The following is a 24378-nucleotide window of genomic DNA, read 5'->3' as shown; positions in this document are numbered from 1 at the left end:
AGGCAATAGCTGTGACAGGCAAATTAAGCACCTTGATTAGCATAACCAAAGAAGTTGATCTGTGCCATAGAATGAATGTGTCGGCCTTCCCCACACCCACAATCACCAAGCTGCTAGGTGGAAGAACAATAGCTAGAGAAATAGTGTGTCTATGAGAGAGAGCTGGGCAGAAATCAGTATGGAAGCTGGAGGCTTCCATGCTTGATTTGTGTTGGATCCAAACCTGTGATGAATGAAGAAGCAAGATCTGTTTGGATGTTAATGCACTGAGCCCCTCCATCTAACGCTCAGCTTCTGCATCTGTGTAAATAAAACCATATATTCCAAAGACACCCCAGCCTGACTTTCATTCCAGGGAACCCAAACCTGGGAAGTTTCTGTAACCCTTGGATTCTCTCACCACTTGGGGATTTGGATAGTATAATGTGCTTTGTATAAACTGTGTTTGCTCACTTGTATGTATGGAAGTGAGAGCTGGACCATAAAGAAGGCTGATCGCCAAAGAATTGATGCTTTTGAATTATTGTGCTGGAGGAGACTCTTGAGAGTCCCATGGACTGCAAGAAGATCAAACCTATCCATTCTGAAGGAAATCAGCACTGAGGTTGTGAAGCTGAGGCTCCAATACTTTGGCCACCTCATGAGAAGATAAGACTCAAAAGACCCTGATGTTGGGAAAGATGGAGGGCACAAGGAGAAGGGGACGACAGAGGACGAGATGGGACAGTGTTCTCGAAGCTACAAACATGAGTCTGACCAAACTGTGGGAGGCAATGGAAGATAGGAGTGCCTGGCATGCTCTGGTCCATGAGGTCATGAAGAGTCGGACACGACTAAACGACTAAACAACTAAACAACAACAACATGTATGTATGTATGTTATAATATGTTTTATTTATTTATTTGTGTATGTGTTTTTAAAAGAAATTAGGCCACAAGCCAGATGTAGTCTTAGGGCTGAAGGTAGCCACCCTCTGCTCCTAAATAGGGGGAGTATTGCAAAGTCTAGTGGCTGTAGCCTGATGCTTCTCCCCTCCTAGGTGTGATAGAGAGAGACACAGTCACTCACGGCCTCAACAGTCAGACTGTTGTTGCCTCAGCAGCTGACAAATGAGTCAGTTCTGCACCCACTAGCCTGGACCTAATTTTCTTTTTCCCATAGCTTCCTGCACAGTGGGGCTACCCACTGGCATTTGCTCTTCCAGGCAGAACCAATTTGCACATTTCATCCTGTGCAGACATAATACATATTCAGCAACATGGAGGTGCACAGGGAATGTGAGCCACTTCCGTTCACTGCCCCTCCTGCCAGTGATACAGCCCAAAGCTGCCTGAAAAGGAAGACCAGAAGGAAGGAGAAAATGGAGAGAAAGAGAGTGGGGAGTAAGGAGAAAATGAATCAGCAGTTATGTGCTTCCAGAGGGTTTTGGAAGTGTGAAAGGACTTTTATCACATGTCTCGCTTGTGCTGAAGCTGCTAGAGTCTATCACCCCCTCTCCCTCTCCTGCGAGGTAGAAGGAAGCCAATGCACTGGATGGGGGGGGGGGGAGACACTGAAATCTATAAATATTGTTCTCACAGAACAAGCCCAGCAACAAAGCCACATCAACAATGGCTAACACTGCAGAACTCACCTTCTTAGTCTCTGCCAAGGACAGTTCCACATTTTTTGCTGAAGGCAAGGATGCATTTCAGAAAACACAGAATCTTTTGGCATTTAAAAAGCTAACCTGGCATAATGCATTCTGAGAATGCACCTCTGAAGATGGAAGATAGGGAATGGGATCCAATTTATACAGAGCCCCTTTATGGAATCAGAGAAGCTCAGCAAATTACAGGCAAAGCACAGGGGCTACACAATCTGTTAGCCTTTAAGGCGCTGAAATACTCCACCTCCCTGTATTTGATACAGTAGACCAAAGGTTTTCAGCCTTTTTGAGCCCACGGCTCCCTTGACCAACTGCATTCTTTCTGCAGCTCCCCTGTGGGGCTCAGGAGCCCAGTTATGTCACCCCTTGCCTGCAGAGCTGGCAGCCCCTGAACCCTTTTTGAACACCCTCCCTTTTGGAGTGCTCCCTCAGCCTCCTCTCCTCTTCCCTCTCTGAGCTGGTCTCTGAGCTGCCCTCCTCCACCCTGCCCCTAAAAGAGGTGCCCCCTCACACTGCCCCACAGGGGCCTGGGACTTGTCTATCCATTCCCAACAGCAAGAGCTGGTGGACTGGCTGGCTGGGCTCCCTCACCCACTTATTTGCTTGCTTTCCTGCTTACTCTGAGGCCGCCTCAGCTCCTGGCAACCAGCACCCCCTGGCCAGCCACAGAGGCGCCATTCAGCTGTAGAAGTCTTTGGGAGGCAGAGATGCGAGAAGGCATCAGAGGAAGGAGGGAAGGAAAGAGGAACAGATGCCAGTGCTGCCCACGGCACCCATGACCATCATTCAGGGTACCCCATGGTGCCATGACACACTGGTTGAAAACCAGTGCAACAGACCAACAGAATTACCCTCTGAGGATATTTCATGGAGGAGGAAGCGATTCTCTCAGAGATTTTGATTGCTTTATATTTCTATGTCAAAATCCGCACAACTACACCCCAATCAGAAGAAGAAAGGCCATATACCACTGGAATGGCCAAAGGGAATATAATTGAGAGTTGTGTAGCAACACTGACAAAAAGGGGAGGGAGACTCACAACTGTCCCCCTTAAAACAAAAACTCTCTTAAACTCTTTCTTTTGCCAGTTAGGTGCACATTCATAGAGGTGCTTTCTGAATATATTCCACGAAGGCAGACTGGCAGATGAAACTACGGGACTATGCAAAGATGGCTAGATTGACTGGGAAAATTAGAAATCAGGAGGATCAAAACTTCAAGAGAATGGGACAAATTTAGATTGTATTTAAAAGATTGTATTTAAAAGAGCCACGAGGCTCTTTTACTGCAAATGTGAATAACCATTTTCAGCATGAGGGCCAAACGTAAGGGTGATCAGCTCTCTAATGACTACTTCCTAGCAATGGGTTGGGCCAAGGTGTCCAACACACACTCACTCATGTGTGTTAGAAGATACACACACACTCACCACACAGAGAGTGCAAATACACAGGCACACACACATTCAGATAGGCACATACAGATGTACACATATTCAGGCACCCCATTCATCACCTACAAATCACCAGAGGTGTATGCATTTGGTGCAGGGGAGGGGGGAGGGAAGTCTTCCCCATCACAGCAATGGGCTAGGAGGAGAGGATGCTCCCCTCCGTCCCCCCTCCCCTCCCCACATCACAGCATAGCCCACCACAGTGATGGGGTGAAAGAAAGCCCTGTGCTTTGTTTTCTGAGCCTCTATGGTTTTCTACTAATGGTTGTGTGCCAGGGTGAGAGGTACTTTTCCAATGTAATAAATGTGTGAGTTTAGCAGAGAGTTGGCAGGTCACTAGAAGGGTTTTCATGGGCTGGATAGATAACCCAAGAGGCCGATACAGTGGGTATTGATGAACCAGGTTCAGAACCAGCAGGGACCTACTTCTCTCAAGGTTATGAAGCAAAATGTACTCAGCTAAGCAATTTCTGTGAGATGAGCCAGCCTGGCTGTTCCAGTCTTTTAGCGTTTTTAGCCAGTAAGTGAAGCCAGAACTGTGATTGATGAATGAGTTGTTTTGACACTGGGCAAAAGGAATCCCTGGGGTCCTAAACAGCTGCTGTTTCCCCCTCCCCTTTTAGGTGCTTCTGTCTCATTTTCTACTCCTTGGAAATCGTTTCTTCTTTTCCCCATCTAGCAACCAGGACACATCCTTCCTGTGGTGGGTTTCCCTGAGATCAGGTACTCCCTAGAAATTATTTTCTGCAAATACTACTGCATGATAAGTATGGGTGGATGTTAAAGAACCCCCCCCCCCAAAGTAGCACATGGACTTTCATACTTTGCAAGTAGGTTGGAGGGCTCAATGCACATACAGTGTACTCGGCCAATAAAACCATTTTTGTACCCCTGGGGCTAGATCTGGACCTCAGGACACTGATTCACCACCCCTGTGCTACAGGCAGCATTCTCCAGAAATAGCTGTGTTAAAATTCCAAGTGTTCCAATATCTAGAACACTTACAATAGTGATCTTCTCCACTTGGTTTGAAATAAACCTAAGAAGAGTCCTGCTGGATCTGACCAAAGGTCCATGTAGACCAGCATCTTCGTTTCTCACAGCGGCAAACCAGATGCCTCTGGGAATCTCACTGCCCTGGCTCCCACCCAAAATGTGCAGACAGAAGCTCTTACTTGTATTTATTCAGCCAAGTAACAGTACAGACTTGGCAGCAGACACAGCACCCATGAGTCATGATTCAGGAGCAATGCAAGAAGTTCAGAAATGGATGGAAATGCCAAAGGTACCCCAACCATATTCCCTTCTGTACTCATCAAGCTTTCAATGATTGCTCACTTGCAAGACTCTTGAAGGAATGCTGAGATTGCAAGTGCACACTCCGCTCAAGCAGAAGGTCTGCTCCCATCTGTGAAAGTGTTGCCTGGTTCTAAGGCACAAGGATGCATCTAAGCCACATTTTCACAGCACTTTGCTTTTTTAAAAAAATGAAAATTCATCAGAATTTTAGTGCAAATTTCTCCTGTAGTGCAAATTTTTCTGTATGTAAATTTTGATGGATTTACACATTTTTGCATGCAGTGAGCTTGAATATTGCACTCACTTTACTTATGCAATCACAGCCTTTCATGGTGGTGGTGGTGGGGATAAAATAAAAAAAAATGGAGATGTGGGGAAACCCACCACCCACTTCTCTCAATTTATTTATTTTTTCCTCACCCATGCACCCAGCAGTTTTCCTCACTTAGTAGGCTTTAGGTGGTAGAGGAAGAAAAAGATGTAGGAAAGTGGTGCTTTGGTGGGGTGCCCAAACGCAGAGTCCCCCTGCCCAGCGCACCTAACTGCTGAGGGGTAAAATGAATGGACACAACTGTCTGGTATTTGTAATGGCCACAACTTTTCTGATTTCAGATATAGGAAGCCTTGGCATATGCATTGGGTGTGTATTACCCCCAGCCCCTCCCCTGCTGGAGGACTGACGCACAACAGGGTCTATGTGGGGGTGGATCCATCACAAAACGCAAGTTTATGTGGATGGCCCCCAAACGCTCAGGTAAGCTCTATGGCCCCCTAGCCCTAACAACTGGCTTTTTGGACAGAGACTTCCCTCCAGACCCCTCTAACGGGGCACCCTGTTAACGTCACCATTAACGGGGGGGGGGGTGAGTTACCACTTCACCACACCCCAGTTGGATGAAAGACTATAGGATTCTGCCCAAGGCCTAAATCGCCAAAGTTGTGACTAATGCTATGGAGAAGGCAAAACCTGCAGAGCAGGGGAAATTCCTTCCTGGCTCTGAATACAGCACCCATCAAAAGACCACAGCAAAGCCTGGCTAGCCGAAAAGAAATGGTTAGAGCAGTAATCAACTATTAATGAAGGGAGGGGAAAGGTGGGTGACTCTCCCAGCCAACTGAATGCTGTGCTGAGTGGTTGGCTGAGCTAAGTAAATGGCCATGCCCCAACCCGGGACCACCACGGATTTGGCTCATTTGAAGGACGGGTTTGACGGGAACCCATGGACCTCTGCGGTGGCCAGAGGGGATGGGGAAACATTCAAAAATTGCACTGTGCATCATGCGATAGAGGAGGAATCACACTGGGCCGCAACCGGCAAGATGGTAAACGGCCATTCTACATGCGATCCTAGCTGAATCCCACAAATATTTCAATATATCGTTTTGAACATCTGATCTGACTTTGCAGAAGCTCCTCTTCACCATCATATTGCCATTTGCCGTATTTCATCCGCCTGCATCAGCTACTCTCGCATTCTCACAAAACGAAAAAAGCAAAGCAAAACAAAACCCAAAGCACAACAGGCCCATAAATCTTCAGTCAAGCTCAGAGCTCTTAAATCTATTACTCCCCTCCACCCTGCAAAGTTAGCAGCCTTCCCTGAGGCAAACTATGCATCAGCCTGCCCATTCAGAAATCACACAAACAGGTCAGCAAAAAAAATGAGAAAAAATTCATTTCCCAGAGAAGGAAATGAATTCAGCATTTGATTCAATTTCCATTTGAGTCACTTTTAATTTTATTTTTTTAATTAACTTCATTTGCTCTGCTTGTTTGGCAAACAAAATCTATAGATAAAAAAAACAAAAAGTGAAACTGGGAGGGAGTATAGATTTTTAAAAATCTGGATTCACACCTTCCTGCACCATTAAAATTGGCTGAACACAACTTTCCCTTTCAGCATTCAGCTCTATTCTGCTTCATTTCCGGAAGGGCAGTTGAGTGTCAGCACGTTCCTTTAGGCTATAATTGAATATAGAACATGCTATTTCTATTAGACCTTTGTGAATGGGACAGAGAGTGTCACGCTGTTAATATAACCACTCCATCTTTTCAAAGTCAGCGGCACATATTAAATGCTGCTGTCTCGGTCGGGGCATTCACACAGTCAAAATTGCCCCAGTATGGGGCCATATTGGGTCTAATTTTGTGCAAGGTATATTCTAGTAAACTCATGTCAGATGTGTGGCAAAGACAGAGGCTGAACAGTGGACCGTGAAGCTGAGTCGGGATATCTGTTGAAGAAAACACACTAACTTTCTCCCCTAAGTTGCTGTCATAATCTGAAACCTATGCCACTTGAAAAACTGCCTCCTGTTCTAACTGGACTCAGCTTGCCTGCTTCCTAAAGATAGGGGAGAAAATTGGTTCACATTTTAATGTGAACCAAACTAATCATCACTCCCTGAAATCAATGTATCAAGTGTTGTCAACTTTCTAGGCTTGTGGGCATATTTGGATTTTTGACGGAGTGCAATGGAACCACCATATTCTGGTCACTTGAAGGAAAACAAAGAGAGAGAAAGAGGGTCATGACACTTCCACTCACTTTCAACTTAGTTAACTTCGAACAACTTCCAAAATGAATAATAATGAAAATCCTATTAGAAACACTATGGTAGCACTGAGAGTTTGATAATCATGCTATTTTGCTGTGTTTCCTTTATTGCAGGGAGTTGGACTAGATGACCCTTTGGGTACAATTCTATGATTCTACAATTTTACGAGCAAGAGGCAGGTGGGAACCAGGACAGTGAGATTCCCAGAGGCCTCTGGTTGGGTACTCTGAAACATGGAAATGCTGGGCTAAATGGACCTTTGGTCTGATCCAGCAGGGCTCTTCTTAGGTTCTTATCACATCAAGTGGAGATGATTGCTGCTGTAAGTGCCCCAGATATTGCTGGCTTTGAATAGAGTTGTACCTCGGGTTAAGTACTTAATTCGTTCCGGAGGTCCGTTCTTAACCTGAAGCACCACTTTAGCTAATGGGGCCTCCTGCTGCCGCTGTGCCGCCACTGCACGATTTCTGTTCTCATCCTGAAGCAAAGTTCTTAACCCGAGGTAATTATTTCTGGGTTAGTGGAGTCTGTAACCTGAAGCGTATGTAACCCGAGATACCACTGTACAGCTATTTCTGGAGAACAGATTCTTCAGCTATGGCATTCAGTTTTTTAAATACCAGTTACTGGGGATTTCTGGTGGGTTCATGCCCAGCTTACAGGCCACTGTGAGAATAGAACACTGGACTGGATGGGTCATTGGCCTCATCCAGAAGGCTCTTCTTATGTTTCTGCTTCCTGGACCAGATGCCTCCCTACCCCTGGCACAGAAAGATAAAGGACACACACACACACACACACACACACACACACGCACCACACACTTTGCTTTATCAAATGGTGTGGATAAAATTGAGAGCAAGTAGAATACCTCTGAGCACATAGAGCTAAAAGAGGAAGTGGGAAAGGGGCCACTTTTCTGTCTTCCTTTCCCAACTTTATTTACTTCTGCAGAGAGAAAGAGAAAGGAGGCAGGCGCCACATGGGCACCAAGGGCAATCCAGGATTGATGACCTTTGTATGTGTCAAAGTTTGCACATCTCCAATTTTGCAGTACAGTCCTCCTACCAACAAAATGGGACAAGGAGAAGCCACTCATCTATAATGCTGACCAAATACCCAGCAGTCTCCTCCTGCATTCATGTACACAAGTAGAGGGTGGACAAACCTGTCATTTATCCCCTATCCATTTCTAATTTTTCAAATCTTTTGTACCATTTGCCCCATTTATGAATCAGTTTGCAATTTTTTCTTTAAAAATGCATGAAAATCCATAGGCACTTGCATACACATTGCTCCTATTCCACACATTGTCGCAAACAATTCCCCCTAACATAATGAATTTTTGCAGTATTATTTCCAGTAATGTATACATATTGTGTGCAATTATCTCTAATCTGTGCAGTTTTGTACAGACTGATTTCTTGCCCTGTGGACAAGGATTCACAAATATCATTTTGGATTACTAGACAAACCACAATTTTCTCCTCAAAGGAAGATTAGGCAAATCTTACAATTTCAGTTTCTCTCCATTTCTCATTTTTAAGATCATTTTACCACAAATCCGCATCACTTTCTGAGGTTTTTTTTAAAAAAAGTCCTCATGAAAATGTATAATTTTGGTGTGAATTTCTCGTAATACATACATTTTTATACAATTTTGCATAATCTAAGCATTTTTGCAAAGCATTTTCCTTACATAAATCTTCTTTCTTATGTTACTTTCACTAACAGATGCACACTTTAACCCAGTGTATGCATTTCTGTGTACAGGTAACTCTCATCTTACTCAAGCATTCGGTTCTGGGGGTCCAAACATACAAGAAAAAACACATAAAGCCAGGAGCCCAGGGAAGGCAGATCAAGAGCTCTGGCAGTTTCTCAGGGCCCTTCTGCCATAACCCCAAATCCCAGTAAGCACTTGCCCAACTTTGGGAAGGAGACAGGAGAGCTCTAGGACCCTGACAGAACCCTTGAGCCTCATTTCCAAAGCAGTGGGCATTGCTTATCAAGTTTTGGGAATGTGGCAAGAGGGCTCTGAGATGCTGCCAGAGTCCCAGCTTTGTGCAGGTGTATGGGGGAAATAAATGGAGAGTGGGTTTCCACAGTTCTCTATCCATCCATCCATCCATCCACCCACCCACCCACCCACCCACCCACCCACCCATTTACTTACTTACTTACTTACTTACTTACTTACTTACTTACTTTCCCTCCCACACTCCCTGCCTCCACATACCTGCACAAAGCTGTGGTCATGTAAGTAAAGTAAGTGTAAAATGAGAGTTACCTGTTCATTACTTGGCTGGAGAACAACACTGTAAAATTTTGAGAACTGTGAATTTAAAAGCATGGCATTGTTTCAGTTCATGTACTGTTTTGCAAAGTGAGTATTACGTAGGTTCATGCTTAAATGGGAAGTGAATTGAATTTGTCTCCCTTATGCTCAAGTAAGCATAGAGGGCTATAGAGAGAGCTGGAGTCTTGCCGAATTTGCACCAATGCTCAGATGAGGAAAGAAAGAGCAGTTGTCTCTCCTGCTACTTTTGTTTACTGAAATGTCTGAGCAAATAAAAAAAAGATGTGCACCCTTCTTACACAGAAAGTGATATACAATAAGCATGTTGAACTCTTAATGCATGGATCAAGCATTCTCTAAATACAGTATATCACCCCTTACATAAATAAGGATGACCAGTACCTTTCTCGCGGCAGCTGGTGATTAGGGTTGTGCCGGCAACGGATACTGAGGCCGAAAAGCTTGCGGGCAGTGCGCTGGATCTTCTGGCGTTGGGTCTCCATGGAACTCTGCAGGAGTTTGTACTGGTTCTGAAGGTCCCAGTCATTCCCCCAGTGTTGGTGGATACTTCCAATGGTCAGGAAATGGTTGTTAGGTAGCCTCTTCATGAAAGATTTAAATTCGTCTGTGAAATACACAAAGACACATATAAAGCCAAGAACAGAGAAAGGGCGGAGTTGTTGTTTTTTTGGGGGGGTAGCATTATGCCCTCTTTAATTTTCTATTATTTTTTATAGTTTGGCAAACTTTGGGGAGAATATGAAATTATTGGTAGAGCCCATATATTGCATGTGTGAGGTCCCAGGTTCAGTTCCTGGCATTTCCAGTTAAAACAGGGGTGGGAAATCTACCGCTTGGGACATTCCCCAGGCTACATCCCCTACTATCCTCACTTCATACTCTCCTTTAGTATTTTGACCTGCTAACTGCCCAAGAACTCTGATAATGCTTCTTGCTTGCCTGGATGGATAGATGGTGTGTGTGTGGGGGGGGTATACGAAGGTAAATCTCACATTTCCCCCCAAGCCTGGATTTGCCAGTGGTGCTGCCTATCACTAGTGGTAGGTTTGCCCAGAATAGAATGTGGCCCTCAAGTTGAAATCAAGGTCCCCCATCCATGAGTTAAAATGACCAGGAACCAGGTGATGGAAGATATCTCTGCCTGAAACCATAGAGAATGGGAAGCCAACATGACACCCTCCAGATGCCATTAGACTACAAATCCCATTACCCACATCCAATATTGCCAGTGGCCATGGCTGATGGGATTTGTCATCTAACAGCATCTGGAAGGCCATAGGTTCCTCATATTTCCTTTAGTATGTGCAGAATACATTTCCTAGACCAGGATTGGGGACACTGTGGCCATCCAGAAGTTGTTTGATTTCAACTCCTATCAACCCCTTACAGCACTGCAGGTCAGGGATGATAGGAGCTGTAGTTCAACAGCATTTGGAGGGCACCACGGTGGATACTCATAGTCTTGTTGACTATATCTGCCCTAGATAAGCTGCTGTCAGTTGGAGCAGATGATACACAGCCAGCTGGGCAAATATCTGGGCCTGGTATAGGGTAGTTTTAATATGCAATGCCTTTGAAAACCACCTTCTCCTTTCCTCTTCATTACCTGAATTCTCCAGGTCTTTGTAGGCTTCTGTCCAAGATTTTGCCATGTTGGCCAAGGTGTATTCCATGATCTGAATGTCGGTGATGGGACAGTTGCACTGTGGGAATTCTTCTGCACACTGACATCCACACTGGCTGTCTCGGCATATATATTCTCCCTCTCCGTTGCACATTATGTAGCTCAATGCTGACTGCACAAATTTCTCTTGTAAATACTGAGGAAAGATTAGCTGGAGGCCTATCGAAAATAATTGAGCGTAAGAAAAGAGACAGTAAAAATTCAAGGTCCAACTCAACCCTCAACATTCTGAATATCCTGGAAGCTGACAGGTCTTTGTCTTGTTTCATTCATTTGTTTCCTTTTTAATTGCAAACATGCATACTTCATTGTACCTATGGACACTCCTGCATATGTAGAACCTGCCACCTTCTTTTTAGGTGCTCCCACATTCTGCTTCCAAAATGATAGGCACTCAAGTCACTTGAGTTTGCTATTAGAAGGAGTGGCGTATGGGTTCTATTTGTGTTTTTATTTATTTATTTATTTTAATTTATTAGCAGTTCAGGGATTGTGGCTAGTGGCAGCAAAACCTTACCGTGAGATTACAGTATAAGCAAGGAATTTAGGGCACGGAAAACTGAGGGTAGTTCAGCTTGGATTCTGCTGAGTTGAAAATCTTATCACATCAGCCAGCTACTATAAGGTTATGCTGTGACATATGAAGCTCTAGAAGGCACCATTTAGAACATCAAACACAAATGGATATAAAAGGAGAGTGTCCAGTTCAAATGCCTTTCTGTCCACTCTGTATAGCGATGCTAGCAATGGAAGGCGTCAGGCTGCAAGGCAGGTAGACTTGCATCTACTCTGGCTCAAGGTCAAAAATCAAGGCATTTCCTAAGGCTGCTATACATTCACCACATATTGTTTTGGAAAGTGTGAATTAGGAAGGTTCACTTCTGAATGGATCAGACTACAGTAAGCCCCCAATTGGCACTTGCTTTACTTACACGTTTGCGGCCTTATGTGGTTGGGGTAAAAAATAAGTAAATGCTCTTCATTTATTTCTCACCTGTACACCCAGCTGGTTTTCCTCCCTTACCAGGCTTTGGGAAGAGAGAAAGAGGGTCACACAGCATCCAAGAACCCCCACACGACCTCCCCGGACCCCAGTAAGCAGCCCTCTGCCTTGCAGGCGTGTGTGTGTTTCAGGGGCTCCTGACTTTCCGCATTTTTCCTTGTGTGTGGAGCCCTAGAACAGAACCTTTGCAAAAATGCCTTGAGTTCCTTGGCAGAAGGGCAGGATGAAAAATGTTAAGCAGGGGTAGGAACACCTCTTGCTTGGGGGGGGGGGTTAATGTGGTATGCCTGCCCTCTCCCTCTGGCCCTCAGGAGTCTCCCCAGGCCACAACCCTCACTGGCCCCTTTTCACACTTCCTCAAGTATTTTGTTTTCCTGGCTGGAATATGCCCTCAGAGCAGCTCAGACCATGCCCCTTGCTTGTCTGGATGGAGGACATAGAGTTGGGTGTGAGTGTGTGTAGAAAGTAGCTTACTGTACAAAGGCAACACTTACATTTGTTGCTCCAGCCACTTTTCCCTCTGATGGCCTGGGATGTGGCCCCTAGCATGCTCCACAAAAGGGAATGTGGCCCTCAGGCTGAAAATGGTTCCTCACTGCTGATGCAGAGGATGAAATACTAGCCTGCAACTATGAAGGGAAAATGCCACCTGCACTCATGGACTTTGCTTTCATCATTCACTGACATATGAATGAATGGAGAATGCCCTGGTTTTGTCAGCATTGTTTTCATAGACTCACAGAATCATGGGCATGGGGCTGGGGCTAGGAGGGGACTAGCCCCAGGTGCACATTGAAAGGACACAAACAAGGCGCTCCCACACAGGGATCCCTGTTCCGCCCCACCTGGCTGGCATGTCCCCAGCCCCCACGTTGGCTGGCTGGGCAGGCAGGTGGTGCAGCACGACTCTGCTTAGCTCCGGTGGCGAGAAATGGGCTGGCGTGGCAGGCTATGTGAACTCTACACACTCCACCCAGTGCACACCTGCTTGGTAGTGTCAGCGTTAAGGGGTGAACTGGCACGGCGGGTTCCATTTGCCCTTAGTGCCCTGCCCAGCACACACCCCAGGTGCCAGGAAATGCTGCAATGCCACTGCACATAATTGTAGAAGTGGAAGGGACCCCAAGAGTCATCTAGTCCAACCCCCTGAAATGCAGGAACCTCAACCAAAGCATCCATGACAAATGCCCATCCAACCTCTGCTTTAAAACTTTGAAGGAAGGAGAGTTCACCATCTCTTGTGGGTGTCTGTTCTACTCCCTAACAGCTCTTGCTGTTCTTCCTGATGTTCCACCGGCATCTCCTTTCTTGTAACTTGAATCCATGGGTTCAAATACTACCCTCCAGGGCAGGAGAAAACAGGCATTCTCCATCTTCCATGGGACATGTGGGTCAAGGAATAAGAATACAAGTTGGTGCTTCCAAGGTCTCTGTGTGGAGCCAAAATCCCCCTGTCTGGCCCAAGGCTTGTGCAGGCCTACACACACAATACATATATTTCCATTAGCTCTCTTTAGATCATATTCTGCAGCTTTCTGTTTGTGAGCCAGAGGCTCCAGGAGGATTCCCAGCTGTTTCCTCACACCTGATCAGTTCTGCTTGTCAGACTCACGTCAGTTTCTGGCAGCATGGGAAGCAGTACAGAAAGTGAATCCTTTATGATAATTCCCTTACCCAGATTTGTCTGGCCTCAACGTCAAAGTCTGGGGTTTTCAGGCTGGCAGATTAAAAATGAGTCTGAGACACCAATAAGCCCCAGTGAACTACAGGCATACAGAAGGTGGGCTGGTCAGTCACCCATCCAGTTTGTGCCATTGTGGTTCTGCATGGCACTTTTCTAAAGCTGCCAGCCCACCAGAGGAGAGGGGGAAAGAAGTCAGGATTCACATGGTGGAGCTGGTCAAAAAGGAGAGGACAGTTGTGGGTGCATCCTAGAGTTTGAGCATGTCCCTGGGAGGCATTACTTTAGTGACCTAGAGAGGTTGGCAAAAACCTTAACTGGAAAAGGCTCAGCTGAAATCCACCGCACCCCTGGCCAGGCAAAATTCACAACCATGTTTGCTGTCTGTGAACAGCCCACTTCCCCTTTTGTTAATTTTCATGAGGGCAGGCAGGCTGTGAATGGGACTTATGTGTCTATCCCACTTACTGATTAATGTGCTGGACTGGGAAACCAGTATCAAATCCCCACTTGGCCAAAAAACTAACTGAGTGGCCTTGGGACAGTCGCCATCTCACCATCTCACCTGCTTTCACAGGGTCCTTGCAATGATAAAATAGAGAGAGGGAGAACTGGGTAGCTTGAGTTTTCTAGAGGAAAGGTGGGATTTTAACTTAGTAAATAAATATCCAGCTCCTGCTGGGTACCCCATTATCTTACCCAGACGAAGAGCAGGCATGTTTGCCTTCAGTCTGATTTGGCTCCATTATGATTCTGTGTAGCTGCTAGTCATTATTTCTCAGTCTTGCAGAGTTGCTGCGAGGACAAAGTGGAGCAACTCGCTCCTCTGCAAGCCAGCAATAATTTGGCCTCCACGCTGCCTGAAGCCAAATCAGAGTGAGGGCAATAGTTCACCCCCTCAATCTAGCATCTTGGGTGGGTGGGGGGAGAGAGATGAAAAGAAGAAGACAAAAGTAGGTAAAAACTGAGCAGATGGGGCACCCAACAGGAATAGGGACCATGGCTACTGTAAATGCAGCCAGGACACAAATAGCCAGTGAAGAAGGGGGTTAAAAAGGATGAAAGGAGCACAATTTTAAAATAAATACATAAATAAAATGCCTTATATAGTACTCATTCCAAAACAAAAAGAATTCTGGACTAAGTCTTACTAGCTGCTACAGAATCCGACAGATGCTCAGCAGTGTATGAGACAGAGGTAGGTAGAATAGAACAGAAATGCTACAAAGTGAGGATAAGAAAGGCTGAGGTTCAAATCCTGACTGCAAGGCAGTAGAGGCTGGGCCATATGGCAAATGGGGCACTGCCCTATCAATCACAGTCTGCCCTCAGCCAGCACTTCCCTCTCACCTGCCTGCCTTCCTACCTAACAACCTGTATAGGAGGGTCGCTCTGACTGACAGCCTCCTCTTCCTTAGTCTCAGTGTTGCCCCTTGTAGAATTCAGCAGGTAGGAATTCTAACCCTAGCAGTTCCAACTAACACCAGCCACCACTGCACCAGGGGTGATACTTTCTCACACAAACCTACCTTACAGGGTTGTTATGAGAATAAAAATGGGATGCCTCTATGAGCTCTTCAGACAGAGAGCCAGATGTAGATAATTATGATCTCTCCAATAGCAAGTTCTGGTGACAGGTGCCACCAGGAATGTGGGCACCAAAGAACAGGAGGGAGGTATCAGCACAGTTGGTGTGCTGGTGTACAGTTAAACCGTGTTTGAAGAAGTTATAGACAACAACAACAATGAGATCTTCAGACTGGAGAATCTGTGGCTAGCTGGCTGGAACCCTGAGCAGAAGCACTCTGATAAGGAGGTGAGAAAATGCTGCAACATTTTGTTGAAGGACCCGCTTGTTCATATTGGTCATAATGATTCATAGAAAACAGGCCACTGTCTTCTGGGCTGCCTGTCCAGATTAGAACTCCTTGCCCAATGGCAGTGAATCACCCAGTTTTGTCTGACCCAATTTTCAAGCAAGAGGGGAGCAGTGGCAGCTGTCAGAGAGGATAAACATAGCACTGCAGTCAATAGGAATGATATATGGGACACAGCAGGAAAGGGGAGGGCCATGGCAGCAGATTCAGGTCACGATCTTTTTCCTTTTTTCCTCACAAGAAAAGGACATGTCTAGCACCTGCAGATCCTACTGAATTGAGCTGGGAGTTATAATCCTTAAGTAGCTTCCATCTCTTCTCTCTCCCCCCATCTCCCTCCTTCCCTACTCCCCCCCCCCTCCACATTTTGAGAACTTAAAGATTCAGCATCAGCAAAACAGCACTAGGCAAGTTAGCTTAGAAAAAGGCACCTCAAGGAAGCAGTATAACAGGGTGAGCCAGCATGCTATCCACCCAATGTCACTGGACTCTAACTCATATCATCACTGACCATTTGCCATGCTGGCTGCGGCTGATAGGGGTTAGGGCTGATGGAAGACACTATGGTGCAATGGTTAGAGTGCTGGACTAAGACCTGGAAGAGCAGGGTTCAAATCTGCACTTAGCCATGAAGCTCCCTGGGTAACCTCAAACCAGTCACCATCTCTCAGTATAACCTACCTCACAGGATTGTCACAAAGAATAAAATGGGGAGTGGGAGAACCATGTGTCCAACCCTGATTTCCTTGGAGGAATGGTGGGATATAAATGCAATAATACTAATGCTTATTGTACAAGAACAATACCCCTGCCTTTAAAACATGGACAAAATCTCTGAGTGTAACACTTCTTTGTAGCATTTGGCATTATGCAACAGGAGCATAAAGGAAGAGGCAGTCCTCAAGCTGTTAATGAAACCTGTAATATACTACAGAATGCCCAAAGAGTTTCTGTTATTCCAAATGTTCCCCACAGATTCAGCTGAGACTTTGAGTCATGGGGGCAGGGTCTGGGACCTAGTAGATTAGGGTACATTAGGATCTTGGTTGTGTCAGGAAGGATTTCAGCAGCACCTAATAGGGGGAATTAAAGAACCTTTTAATGAGGGTGAAAGAGGACAGCGCAAAATATGGTCTGAAGCTCAACATAAAAAAAAACAAAAACTAAGATCATGGCCACTGGTCCCATCACCTCCTGGCAAATAGAAGGGGAAGAAATGGAGGAAGTGAGAGATTTTACTTTCTTGGGCTCCATGATCACTGCAGATGGTGACAGCAACCATGAAATTAAAAGATGCCTGCTCCTTGGGAGAAAGGCGATGGCAAACCTAGCCAGCATCTTAAAAAGCAGAGACATCACCATGCTGACAAAGGTCCATATAATTAAAGCTATGGTTTTCCCAGTAGTGATGTATGGAAGTGAGAGCTGTACCATCAAGAAGGCTGATCGCTGAAGGATTGATGCTTTTGAATTATGGTGTTGGAGGAGACTCTTGAGAGTCCCATGGACTGCAAGAAGATCATACCTATCCATTCTGAAGGAAATCAGCCCTGAGTGCTCACTGGAAGGACAGATCCTGAAGCTGAGGCTCGAATACTTTGGCCACCTCATAAGAAGAGAAGACTCCCTGGAAAAGACCCTGATGTTGGGAAAGATGGAGGGCACAAGGAGAAGGGGATGACAGAGGATGAGATGGTTGGACAGTGTTCTTGAAGCTACCAGCATGAGTTTGACTAAACTGCGGGAGGCAGTGGAAGACAGGAGGGCCTGGCATGCTCTGGTCCATGGGGTCACGAAGAGTCGGACACGACTAAACGACTAAATAACAACAATAGTGGCACCTGGATGCCATGCACTCTGGTTTCAATCCCACCCCACCCCCAGACTCAAAGAAGACTCAGAAGGAAAGGATGAATCATGTGGGGAGCCATTGTCTGCCCCCCTCCCACTCCAGGAGCTTCCAGGCTAGAAGGCAAAGCTTTGTCAAAATCCTACAATCCAGAAAGCATTTTAACAATCCATTTTAACAATATCAGAGCCAGCTGCTACAGAATCAGGCAATGACCCTTTGAGAAACAACAAGGGCAGGGTTACCATCAGGTCCAGACCAGCTAATCTTTATAAGGCCTATGAGTGGCACTGAGATAACTGTCCTTCGGCGAGTTCCTGGCCAGCATGTGCCAGTGATTTGTTCAGGGTCCTGAAAGGCCAGGGTTTGGGGCCTTCTGTAATCCTGCCTAATCTATCTTGACTTTACCCTAAAAGAGGTGACTCTGCTCCTCGGGACAGAACATTGCCCTTCTAGCAAGTGCCATTGCTTCAACCCAATTTTGCTAGAATTTAAGCTGTGAGTTTGGTGTCTCTGGATGGACTGGAGGGTGTGTCAAGAATGGCAAATACTCCAAAGCCCAACAAAAACTGTCCCATTTGATTCAAACACATCACCATGAAATCTAACTGTTCCCCACTGAGACCCAGAGAAGGTCAAGCCTTCAGATCTAACCCTGAAACCTGACAACCCAATTGATGGTATCATACGACCACATTGCTCTTTAGTAATAACAAAAGGAATCCAAACTGGCAGTCTTGATTCACAGTGTAATCCAAACAAGGCCTGAGTGGGTTGCTGCTGTAGTCATTCATACTATCATTCATCCTCTATTTACTCTTAACATACTTGCTATGGCTAACTGCCATGATTGCAACCACTACAGATATGATTTTAGATGCTAGTGGACAGCAACTCCAGCCAGACCAAGCTAATGGCTGGGATAAGTGAAAATGTAGTCTAACAACATCTGGGGATACAGTTTCTTCCTACTTGAAATTAGCCTTTGGTCTGATTCCACAGGACTCTTTTTAGCTTTTTCGTCTTCATTTAAACTTCCCCTCAGTTTATAACCTACCTGCACATCACAAAGATGACTAAGCTACAATCCTTTCTGTTGATGAGCAAGATGGGAAGTTTTTGAGTTAAGAGAATTGTCCAAGAGTCTAATCTCCCTCCCTACATTCAAAAGTGGGAGGGCTAGCATCTCCAGCTAAGGATCTCAGGAGCAGAGATGGGTTGGGAAAGGCCATTGCCAGAGGTCACCAAGGAGCCACTGCAACACAGAACAGAAAGGGAGCATAAGAAGACCTCTACAGGGTCAGAACAAAGGCCCATCTACTCCAACATTCTTTTATGATAACGGCCAAACAGATTCCTCCCGGAAGCATACAAACAGAACCCAAGTGCAACAACCCCCCTCCCTCATTTGTGTTTCTCAGGAACTGTTACTCAGAGGCATGCTGCCTCCAACAGTGGAGGCAGAACATAAACCACCATGGCTAGTAGCAACTGATAGCCTTATCCTCCATGAATTTGTTGAATCCTATTGGAGATTACTATGATTAAGTAGTATATAAATTGTTGAAATAATCATCATCAACAACAACATTGGTAGCCATCACTACGTCTTGAAGAAGTGAACTACACAGTTTAATTCAGTGCTGTGCAAAGACACTAGCAGACAATGTTGGGAGTGAGGAAGGAAGAGTGTGCTTAACATGACAAAGATCCCATGTCGAACTCCAGGTTAAGGCATCAGGACTGAAAAAGGTTTCAGAATATCATTGTTAGCAGCACTAGTCAAGATGGGCCAGTGGTGTAACTCAGTTATCAGATAGCTTTGTATGAGCAAGACTAGCAGAGGTTACTTAGCTGGGAGAATAGGATGGGTGCCTTACAATATATCTGTGACCTTTAAAACTACGCTTTAGCCTTACTCTCCTCTCCTCTCTCTCCCCCCCACTACAATTGAGAAGGTGGCTCTCAGAATAATTAGCTAAGATCTTTGACTTTCTTCTCCAGCTGCTTTGCAAGAGCTCATTAAGCATTATTTACAGGGCCACAGGTAATGTGTCTCCTCTGATCTGATTAGCAGCCAAGCACAAACCACTGTCACGAATCAGTAAGCTGTTGTGGCTTGAAGGACAGTTTAGGGGAAAGAGCAACATCTCCAAGATACCACTTACTGTCCTGAATTGCAAGAGTCTGTAAGGAGGAGGAAAGGAGGAGAAAGGACCATCACAACCAGAATTACATCCCGTTGGTCAATCTAGCACAGCTGTAGGGACATAGGAAGCTGCTAGCAAGGGCAGGATCTATCTAGACCAGTCCACACTTAGGGTAGCCCACATAGTATCCTCTATATGTTGTTGGGCTCCAGCTCCCATCATCCCCAGTCAACATAATAACAATAATAACAATAATTTATTATTTGTATCTCACCCATCTGGCTGGGTCTCCCCAGCCACTCTGGGAGGCTTCCAACAAAGATTAAAAATACATTAAAATGTCACACATTAAAAACTTCCCTAAAGAAGGCTGCCTTCAGATGTCTTCTAAATGTCAGGTAGTTGTTTATCTCTTTGACATCTGATGGCAGGGCGTTCCACAGGGCAGGCACCACTACCGAGAAGGCCCTCTGCCTGGTTCCCTGTAGCTTTGCTTCTCGCAATGAGGGAACCGCCAGAAGGCCCTTGGCACTGGTCCTCAGTGTCTGGGCAGAACGATGGGGGTGGAGACGCTCCTTCAGGTATACTGGGAGTTTAATGGCCAGAGATGATGGGAGTTGCCATGCAGTAGTACTACAGGGAGTCAGTCTTGTTTAGACTGACTGACAGTAGCTCTTCAGGACTGCAGGCAGGGATCTCTTCAAGCCCTATCTGTTCTTTCACCTGAAACATTCTGCATGTAAACCACTGAGCTGCATCCCTTTCTCCTGCTACTCTGAGGAGCAATAGTCTCCCAGGATCTCAAACAGAATTCCTTCTCAGCTCTAACATATGTGGCAGGGGTGGCAACCATTCGCAAGGGATCTTTTATAGTAGATTCATTCAGGCTTTAGCCAATCTATGCTTCAGTGTTATCTGTGGTCACAATTGGAAGATGACATCAGAGTTGGGGTACAGTCCCCATAATCCTGAGCTATTAGCTATGCTTGCTGGGGTTGAAAGGAGATGGAACCCAACAACAGCTGGAAGGCCACAGGAGCCCCACTCCTGACTTTAAATCACCACCATCCTCACTGAATGCTTCAGTGTTGTTTTTTCACACCCCCTCCCCTTAATCTCGTTGACTGAGTCAACCAGGCTCAGCTAATTTATTTTGCAGAGACCCTCGGATATAAAACCCCACACTGGATATCACCAAACTTTGGATGCTTCTGGCTGGAACCTTTGGCTGGGAATGTTGTCATTATTATAGTCCAGGACAGAGAACCTGTACCCTCCAGGTTGTCGGATGCAAAATCCCGTCATCCCTGACCATTGACAATGCTGGCTTGGACTCCAGGGCAAAGCAGGGCAGGCAGATCACTGCACATCAAGGCCACCATCTTATGTCCATGGGGTTAGCTCAGAATCTAGTGGATATTGAGCTTGTTCAACCCCTTGCCAGAATGCTCTGTTTCAAGAGTTTCGATGGACTCTTGCTGCTGGGGAACCAGCCAGTGGCACTTCCATCGGCCTACGTGTTAGGCAGGTGGAAGGAGGAGCTCCACATTAGTGAAGTGATGGTGGCATCATTTCAAAGACAGAGGTCAGCAGAAATGGATGGAAGGGCACCTTGGCCCAATCCACCACCACCAACCAAGCCCAGCACAAAGATAGTTTGGATTGCACCCTAAACCGAACATTTCAAACTAAGATCATGTTAGGTGTCAGTTGTCCCACTGCCTTTGCATTCATTGACCGCTGAGGAGAGTGATTCCATCCACAACTTTCCTTATATTATCACAAGGACCAGAAACACGCATCAGCAAAAAAAAAAAAGAGAAGAAAAAACAGAATATGGATGGGCTTAAAGGTTCCTAGTTCAGATTATTTGGGTTCACAGAAAGCGTGGGCCACAATTCCCAGCACCCTTGGCAAATTACAGTTCTGGTGAACTTTTTTTTAAAGGGGTGCCTTAAATGTATAGGGTATATGCAGTCAAAGTTTTAAAAAAGAAACAAAACAAAAAAATCACAGCTTTTCCACCTGAGGCCCCCCTGAAAAATGTGGTGAATACCTGCAAAAATATCACTGAAATTGCCCTTTTACTCCATGTGAACAGGGCAGTGAATTCAGGGTGGGGAATTTTCAATCAATGCTACAAAACTTCAGGAAAAGGTCATGGAACATCCCAGAGAGAGAATGGAATGGAGATCAGAGGAACTGACGCGAGTAAGTCCAACTCCTTTCTTCCCTTACCTTGTAAGTGGAGTTTGCTCTCAGCGCTTTGCAGAAGGACAGAACTCACAGAGTCCAGATTGTCGTAACTGTTACAGCCCAATGGGCCTGTCCGTGTTTCGGTTACCTAAAGCAGCAGAGATTTTAAAAAGAAAGCAAGCAAAATCATTTCCTTTGCCAACAGTATGTAAAGACTAGGGAATGGTATGTAAGTAGAGCCTGTTGGATCAGAACAGAAGGCCCATACGGTCTACCACTCTGTTCTCATGATGGCCAAATGCATACCTAATGGAAGTCCTCATGCATTACTTGAGGGCAAGTGTTGTCTCCGCATTTGTGATTCTAAGAAACTGGTATTCAGAGGCATTTAGTGCCTCCAGTTGTGAAGGGAGAGCCTTGCCATGGTGGCTTGTACCCATCAATAATTTTTTTTTTACTCAAATAATTTGCCTTATCTTCTTTTAAAGCCTTCCAAGTTGGTGGCTATCACTGCCACGTGTAGGAGAGGATGCCACAGTTTAACTCTGCCCTCTGTGAAGTTCTTTCATTTAAGAGTCCTAAATTTCACAAAATTCATTCAGCTCATGTTATATGGGAGGGAGGAAAACTTTTTTCCTGTCCACTTTCTACACATCATGAATTTCTCTATGAGGGGGTCATGTTTCCAGAATCCCCTGGGGAATTCCTCTTCCCCATTGCTTCCACACTTGAGGAGGAGCTTAAAGTGATGAGAGTAGTCAGAACAGCTGTTGAGGAGGAACCCTCAAAGTGTGCCCTGGCAGCTAGCTAGCGGAGAATGTTGTATAGCACTTGCATGTTGGGTGCCAATGTAACTGAGTGCTTTGCCAGCAAAGAATTAAAACCCAGTCACTTGTCCTTGTTGGTCCAGGTCTGGGTTGGTCTGGGTGTAGGTTGGGATGCTCACAGGGTTGTTGTGGAGAATAAATGAGAAGGTAGAGAACCATGTGCACCACCTTGAACTTCTCAGAGAAAAGGTAGGATATAAATGCAATAAAATTGCAAAGTAACTTCCAGTGGTGTGGGGGGGTGTTTTTTGGGGGGGAGGGGAGAATTGCAGCCTGTAATAGCTTAATTAGACCTTTGCTTGGGGAATGTGACTTCTTTTCTCCCCGCCCCCCTGCTCCATTCATCCAGTATCAGTAGATTGCTTTCACAGATTGAAAAGGTCTTTGTCTGAAGGGCCATTTCTGCTTCCTTTGTCAGCTCCCCTCCGCTGCTACTCTCCCGTGCCTTGTTCTGCATCCCTGACCACCTGTATCTGGAAAAGTATTGTCCAGTCCTATTGTCAGCTCTTGTTGCTGATACACCTGAGAGCCTGTGAAAAGACTTCCAAGCTAAACTGTGCAGCATAAAAGGCTGGACAGAAACAACAGTTACCATTGTGTGAGCTCCTCTCTCTGTGTGTGTGTGCAAAGACGCTCCTCTTCACCTCCTATCGCTTCAGCAGCTTCTGTGGTGATTTGCCTGGTTGGGTTTTGTGAGGTGTTGACTAGAGCTGAACTTGACATACTCAGAAGCTGCAGGGGCTGGTTCATTAGGGCAGATAGGGCACTGCCAACTAGTCCACGCCTGCCTGCCTGCCTGCCTGCTTACAACCAAACCAGGGGTAGGGGGTAGGGTGGCACCTCCTTGTCCCCCTAAATCCCTTGTGGAACTCAGCAAGAACGAGGATGGGGACAAAAGGTGAATTAGTTGGCTCTGCCTATCAGTGACTCTGGTTCCACCAACTGTTGGCCTTCCTGCCTTCTGCTCTTCCATACCCTATGGGCAATAGCCAGCGGGGTTTTTTTCTGGGGGTACTCAAAGGTATGCATTACCAGCACATTTTTTTAAAAAGGCTAAAAGTGTGACAGGGATCCCCAAGTGACATCTAGTCCAACCCCCTGAAATGCAGTCATCACATCTGAATTCCTGGCAGATGGCCATCCAACCTCTGTTTCAAAACCTCCAATAAATAAGAGCCCATCATTTTCTGAGGTAGTCCATTCCACTGCCGAGCAGCTCTTACTGTCAGCCAGTTCTTCCTAATGTATAGTTAGAATTTCCTTTCTCATCATTTGAATCCATTGGTCTGAGTCGTACCCTCTGGAGCAAGAGAAAACAAGCCTACTCCATCTTCAGCATGACAGCCCTTTAGGTATTTGAAGATGACTGTCATATCCCCTCTCAATCTCCTCTCCTCCAGGCTATACATACCCAACTCCTCAACCATTCTTCATAAGGCTTTGTTTCCTTCTGAGAAGAAAACTGTTGGCTTAACTTTTGTGGGTTTGGGCACCTGTGTCTGCAGGGGCTGATTTTGGGGAGGAAACAAACTGCTTTAAAAATAGAAAGAAAAGAAAATGGGTGTTGTGTTCTAATTGGTGGTGATAGTGGCAACAGTTCCTTTTTTCCTTATTCTTATTTTTGCCTTGCCTGTGGTGGTGGTGGAGCTTCTCAAGACTCCTATCTACTCCTTCCAAATGTTTTGAACTGGTGCTGCACAGCAACACTTTGGAAGAACAGCATTTGGAACAAACACATCATCACCACCACCACCAGCAACACCTTATGTCCAAAGGAGTGGGCATCTTCCACCCTCCTCCTCCTAACACTTTCATTGGTCAACTCTGCTT

The 24378-nt window shown here is 45.7% G+C and overlaps 1 protein-coding gene across 2 annotated transcripts in view; it reads right to left on the bottom strand.

Annotated features, from left to right (window-relative positions):
• Positions 1-24378, bottom strand: part of BRINP1 (BMP/retinoic acid inducible neural specific 1) — a 110234-nt gene that overhangs the window by 7201 nt on the left and 78655 nt on the right. For both annotated transcript variants that reach the window (XM_028714628.2, XM_028714627.2), the window contains 3 exons: positions 21764-21869; positions 10888-11124; positions 9663-9885 (listed from right to left, as the gene is read on the bottom strand). In XM_028714628.2, coding sequence (XP_028570461.1) covers positions 9663-9885; positions 10888-11124; positions 21764-21869 — 566 coding nt within the window. The remainder of the gene's footprint in view (positions 1-9662; positions 9886-10887; positions 11125-21763; positions 21870-24378) is intronic.

This window comes from Podarcis muralis, chromosome Z (assembly GCF_964188315.1).
Source record: "Podarcis muralis chromosome Z, rPodMur119.hap1.1, whole genome shotgun sequence".
NCBI lineage: Eukaryota > Metazoa > Chordata > Lepidosauria > Squamata > Lacertidae > Podarcis > Podarcis muralis.
This window is presented reverse-complemented; position numbering and strand designations above follow the sequence as displayed.